Source organism: Corvus brachyrhynchos, unplaced genomic scaffold (assembly GCF_000691975.1).
Source record: "Corvus brachyrhynchos isolate BGI_N302 unplaced genomic scaffold, ASM69197v1 scaffold46, whole genome shotgun sequence".
NCBI lineage: Eukaryota > Metazoa > Chordata > Aves > Passeriformes > Corvidae > Corvus > Corvus brachyrhynchos.
The window spans coordinates 1,650,386-1,656,190 of record NW_008238838.1 but is presented as its reverse complement, the minus strand read 5'-3'; the positions used below and the strand labels follow the sequence as shown (position 1 = coordinate 1,656,190).

The 5,805-nt window shown below is 55.7% G+C and overlaps 1 protein-coding gene across 2 annotated transcripts; it reads left to right on the top strand.

Moving 5' to 3' along the window:
• Positions 1 to 6: 6 nt before the first annotated feature.
• Positions 7 to 4,861, top strand: DDX25 (DEAD-box helicase 25). Of its 2 annotated transcripts, XR_001863339.1 has the most exons (10): positions 7 to 447; positions 534 to 626; positions 721 to 823; positions 1,437 to 1,551; positions 1,893 to 2,070; positions 2,331 to 2,568; positions 2,789 to 2,951; positions 3,079 to 3,267; positions 3,542 to 4,080; positions 4,382 to 4,861. XR_001863339.1 is itself a non-coding variant. In XM_017738425.1 (9 exons), exons 1-9 carry the CDS (start codon positions 335 to 337, stop codon positions 4,444 to 4,446), a joined length of 1,257 nt encoding a protein of 418 aa, XP_017593914.1. In that variant the 5' UTR covers positions 7 to 334; the 3' UTR covers positions 4,447 to 4,861. The 2 variants fall into 2 exon arrangements, 1 of the variants encoding a protein (XP_017593914.1); XM_017738425.1 differs by lacking the exon at positions 3,542 to 4,080.
• Positions 4,862 to 5,805: the final 944 nt, after the last annotated feature.

The following is a 5,805-nucleotide window of genomic DNA, read 5'->3' as shown; positions in this document are numbered from 1 at the left end:
GTGGAGAGAGAAGGTGATTCTCATTACAAGGCTTTTGGTGTAAACTAAAACACAAGAAGTTCCACCTCAGCGTGAGGAAGAACTTCTTGACATGGAGAGCGGCAGAGCGCTGGGACAGGCTGCTCAGGGAGGTCCTGGATTCTCCCTCTTTAGAGACCTTCCAGACCTACAGGAAAACGTTCCTGTGTCCCTGCTCCAGTTGACCCTGCCTTAGCAGGGGGTTTGGACTGGATCATTACCAGAGATCCCTTCCAACCCTAATGATTCTGTGATTCCATTTGTTTTATTTACGGAGTTGCTGCCTTTCCCAGTGCCGCTGGCGGAGCTCTCACTGATGAACAAGTTGATCCACACATCCCTGGTGGAGTCCCAGCAGCACGTGGAGATCCTGCAGCGGGACCCCAGCTCCCCACTCTTTTCCATCAAGACCTTCGAGGAGCTGCCCCTGTGAGTTGCCACAGCCTCCAGCCCCACCAGGCTCCAGTGCCGCCAGCCCCCTTCACATGGGCGCTTGGGATGCTTTGTTTCCACAGGAAGAAGGAGCTCTTGCAGGGGGTTTATATGATGGGCTTCAACAGACCATCCAAAATCCAGGAGCAGGCTCTGCCACTCATGCTGGCATACCCGTGAGTAGGCAGAGATCCCCAGCATCTCGGCACTGTGGTGCCAAGCAGGAACGCCCCGACCCCTGCACTCCACTAAGCTGCTTTTACCTTGCAGGCCCCAAAATCTGATTGCCCAGAGCCAGTCAGGGACAGGGAAAACAGCAGCTTTTGTCTTGGCCATGTTGAGCAGAGCCAGTGCCAACGAGAAATACCCGCAGGTAACACAGGACAGGGAGAGCTGCTGCAGGAGGGGTTGGCCCAAGCACCCAGGACACTTCTAGGGGCAGAGCTTTGGGCTTTGTCTCCATTCCTGTGTGACTTTACCTGCTGGAGTGGGATGATAAACCACCAGGGCCCATGACAGTGGCAGGTACGACCAAAAGCACAGTGCCCACCTCAGGGAGGGGCTTTGACTTGCCAGAGTGGATCAATCCAGGCTATCCTGGAATTGAAGTTTTGAGGAGCAGCTGCAGACACTGCTGGTTTCTGGTGGTCAGGTACTCCTAGTCCCCTCTCTGGGTGCAGAACCAGTTTGTTGGCTGTTTCCAGCCATGTAAGACCTCCTCTTCTATGTATGAGTGGTGTGACTGAACTAGGGCATGGGAACGAGCTGCACCACGCTTCTGAGAGAGGAATTTCCTCCTCAAAAATAGAGGCAGCAGCTTCTTTCTGCCGCTTTGGCTGGAGCTGGGAACACAGCCCAGCTCTTGAACCTCCAGCTGCCCTGTCCCCTGCGCCTCAGTGCTGTGGGATGCTGTTGTGCTGCTCTTGCTGTCCCTGCCCAGCGTGCCCCATCCCTGACCTGACAGCTCCTTTCTGCTCTCCTGCCAGTGCCTCTGCCTGGCTCCCACCTACGAGCTGGCTCTGCAGATCGGGCAGGTGGTCCGGACCATTGGGAAATTCTGCACAGACATCAAGGTGAACTACGCTGTCCGGGGAAACCGAGGTGAGTCCAGCCCAGCACAGCTCCAGAAACGGGGAGGGAGCACAGGGATCCCCTCTTAGAGCCTGGAGCTACCAGCGACCACCCAGACCTCCATGAAGGGCAATAAAGTAATGTCTGTCCCCCTCTCCTGCTGAGGAGGCTTTTCCACCATCACTGGCTGCTTGCAGACTCCCTTTTCCCATGTGGGGCTGGTTCCCACACCCCAAGGCTGTAGGGAAGTGTCATGATGAGCCCTCGAAGGCATCACTGAGCAGCCAGAGTCTGAGCAAGCCAAGGGAAAACTCAGAGCACCAGAGAGCTCCATGTCTGGGGGCAGCCAAATGCCTTTTCCCCCCTTGCAGTTCTGAAGGGCACAGTGCTGGAGGAGCAGATCATCATCGGAACGCCGGGCACCACACTGGACTGGTGCTTCAAACAACGCATCCTGGACCTGACCAAGATCTCCTTGTTCGTGCTTGATGAGGCTGACATCATGATCGACACGCAGGGCCTCTCCTGTCAGAGCATCCGCATCCACAGGTGAGGAATCCTGAGGGCTGGTGTCCTGCTTCCCTGCTTTCTCCTCTCTTCTTCCTAATATCTAAACCTGTTTTCTTTCAGTGTGAAGCCATTCTGCCCTTTTCCTGTCACTCCAGAGTCTTGTAAAAAGTCCCTCTCCATCTTTCTTGTCAGTGCTCTTGGCTTCCCTTTCCATTGAAGGCAACACAAAATCAGCTTAAATTAGGGTTAATGGGCAGCAGCTGCTCTCTGGGGCTGACAGAGCTTTTTCCCTGCCCCAGGGCTCTTCCCAAGAGCTGCCAAGTGCTGCTGTTCTCAGCCACTTACAAGGAACCTGTGCGGGCCTTTGCGGAGCGGATCATCCCCGACCCCATCGTGATCAAGCTCCGTGAGGAGGAGCTCACCCTGAGCAACATCAGGCAGTACTTCATGGTGTGCCAGAGCTCAGAAGAGCAGTACAGGGCCCTCTGCAACCTCTACGGCAGCTTCACCATTGGTCAGGTCATGATCTTCTGCCAGGTAAGGCCCCTGTCTGGGAGAGCCCTGCACTGCCCCTCTCCCGTTGGGAATTGCAGGAATGGGTCATTTTACAGTGTGGGCACAGTGGGCTCCTCCCAAGACCCCCAAAACAAAGGAGCAGACCCCAGAGGAGTGTTGAAAACTGCCATGAGCTCCCTCCAAAGGGGCAGGGGACTCTGGAGGGGGAACTGTTGGCCTCAGCCTCTCCCCATGTGTCCAGACCCGGAGGCTTGCAGACTGGCTGTCGGGGAAGATGAGCTGGGATGGGCACCAAGTGGCCATCCTGACGGCCGAGCTGACAGTGGTCCAGCGGGCCAGCGTCATCCAGCGCTTCCGTGAGGGCAAGGAGAAGGTCCTCATTGCCACCAACGTCTGTGCCAGAGGTATCCCGGGAAACCCAGCACCCGCCGATGGCCCAAAATGTGCCAGGCCTGCTGCTCTTCCCTGTGGGCTTGAGCAGCGGATCCTGTGGGACAAGGTGTCCCAAGAGGATCCTTCCCGCCCTTCCAGGGATTGATGTGCAGCAGGTCACCACCGTGGTGAACTTCGGCCTCCCCGTGGATCAGGACGGCGAGCCGGATTTCGAGACCTACCTGCACCGCATCGGGAGGGCCGGACGCTTCGGGCACCGCGGCATCGCCTTCAGCGTGGTGGAGAGAGAGACCGTGGAGCTCGTGCACAAGATAGAGGAGTATTTCCGTGAGTATCCACATGGACCCACCGCTCTGGGAGGCAGGGTTGGGACTGTGATCCCCCTCCAGCTCTTCTCCTATTCACAAATGGACCTTGTCAGGCTGCTCCTCTCCCCAGGGCTCATCTCACTGGGAACAGACGACAGATGCAGCTTTTAGGGTGATTTTTGCTCCCCAGCAGGCACATTTCCCAAGAAACAGCCCTAGAGGTTGTGTGCAGCTTGCAAGGGACATTACCAGTACCCAGGATGTCTCAGCACCTTCTTTTTTCCCTCCTTCAGGCATTTTTTCTGCCTTTCCTTTCAAGCCCTTGTCCCAGGGCACCTGGTGCCCCGGCTCAGCTGAGCCCTGGCTGTCGGAGAGGAGATGGCAGCTGTGGAAATCTTTCCTGAGTGGAAATTGATTGTCACTTGTCAACATCAAGAGGATTTTCATGGGATTTGCCAGCTGCTGTGGCTGCACCAATGGCATTTTGAATCCCAGTGCCTGTTTTCCCTGTGATTTTTAGAGGAAAGAAGGTTATAGAAACCTTCTGATGGGCAGGAAGCCCTTCCTCAGCTCCAGTCTCAGAGCCACTCAACCCTCTTGGTTCTTTTAAATGTCCACCTGTCATTGGAACGTGGGGTGAGCCTGAGGCAAACACCAGGCAGAGAAGACACGGGCCACAAAGTCCGGCAAAGATTGTTGCCCTGCAGTAGAAGAAATGAGCACCTGGAACAACTGGCGTGTGGATGAGTCCAACCACAGCCATGGCCAGAAGGAGCCATTGTGAGGATGAACTTGAGGATACGAACCTTCCCTGTCCTGCGTGGCTCTGGAGGTGGGAGCGGGGAGCGGGAGCACATCCAGAGGCTGAGCTCTGCACGCTGCTGCTGTGGGGCTGCTGCTTGCGCTTGCTGCCGTGCCTTGGCTCTGCCCTGATACAGTTCCCCTCCCGCTTTCTCCCAGCTGATTTCCCCACTGATCCAGTTCCCCCTGCACTTCCTCCCAGTTGATTTCCCTGCAGAGGGAAATGCTGCAGCGAGCACTCCGGGAGCTTCCCAGCTGGCGTGGGGCACTCAGGTGGCACAGGGAACGAGCTCTGCGCTCACCTGCCAACAACTGCTCTTTCCTTCCTACAGAGACCACGATCAAGCAGCTGGATCCATACGACATGGACGAGCTGGAGAAGCTTGCAGCTGAGTGAGGAGCAGGGATTCGTTCTTCCAAATCCAAGTTCTAGTTCTAGACAGGAGGAAAAGTTACAGGGGAAGACTTCCCGGTTCTCTTGTATCCTCCTGAAGCTGTTGAGTTTTGTTGTGTTGCCTGAGGAGAGGCTGGAGCAAACCTTGTCTCGCTAGATGGCAGCTTTTTTTATCCCAAATCCCAGGGCGAAACCCAAGTGTTCAGAGTCCCCGGCAGTGCAGGAGAGAGGTTGGACCCCCGGGGGTCCGAAATCCAAGTGTTTGGGGTCCCATCGGTGGGGGAGAGAGGTTGGACCCCAGGGGCCTGAAATCCAAGTGTTCGGGGTCCCGCAGTGTGAGGACAGAAGTTGGACTCCAGGGACAGGGCTGTGTTTGTGCCTTTGTTAATCTTTAATAAATGGAATTGTTTGTAATCACCAGGGTGTCTCCTTCTTTACCAAATCATCTGAAGTGTATCAACATTGCAGGAGGGCTTTGATTAGGTCAGTGTTGACAATGGTGTCACTTGCCGGCTTGGCTACTGCCCCCTGCTCTCCTCATCCAAATTTCTTCCCAAACCTGACCTGAACGGGCACAAAAAGTGACCAAAACGTGATGAGAGCACAGCCAGAGGTGGCAGTGGGAGCAGGACCTGGTGGTAGCAGGAGGGGACCTGGTCCTGGCTCTGCAGCTCCTTCCTGCCAGCTTTAACCCTTTGGGGCATTTCAAGCCCCAAAACCTCTTTGTGGGGATCTCACATTTGGTATTAACACTGTGATTTTGGTAACAAGCAATGAATTCTAATTAAAGGATCAGTGAGGGAGATGGGAGATGGCAGGTAGTTTTCCAGCCTTTGCTGAGTGTTCTCTGATCCCCCTCACCACGTGCACCCCCAAATCCCCCCTGGCTCGCTCCAGCCCCCTGGCATTGCGTTACGGCACAGCCGCCCCTATGAATGTTTGATAGTCTGGGGCGTGGCAGACAGTGGGAGATGAAATATCAAACCTCACTCCTTGCCTGGCTTCCCCAGCTCCAAACCCCCTAGCTTTGATCACAGGGGAGTGCCAGTGTTATTTTCCCCTCCTTTAGCCAAAATAATTGTGCTTGGAGGAGAGAACACTCAGGAATTAAATTCCCACGTGGGGGGAATGCAAGGATGCTGCCATTCCCACAGCAAGTGCACCCCTCCTCAGCCCTGAGATTGCAGGGGCCCAGCGGCAGCAGCATCGGGTTCCCCCTGTGCTGTCAGGTTGATAAAAAATTAACAGTTAATCAGGGCCAGGCTTAATTACCTGTGGGTAACCGGAGAGGAGGTCGTGCCAGAGAGCGCAGCCCTGCTTCAGTGTGCTGGCGCTGGGCATGGGGCCCTGGAGCGGGGCCGG

What these genes read in the sequence shown, in the direction of transcription:
- DDX25 (XM_017738425.1), top strand. Translation starts at nt 335, where the DNA reads ATGAACAAGTTGATCCACACATCCCTGGTGGAGTCCCAGCAGCACGTG. An exon ending in CAGAGCATCCGCATCCACAG is followed by an intron (nt 2,071 to 2,330) that starts GTGAGGAATCCT and finishes TCCCTGCCCCAG; the next exon opens with GGCTCTTCCCAAGAGCTGCC. An exon ending in AGGTCATGATCTTCTGCCAG is followed by an intron (nt 2,569 to 2,788) that starts GTAAGGCCCCTG and finishes CCATGTGTCCAG; the next exon opens with ACCCGGAGGCTTGCAGACTG.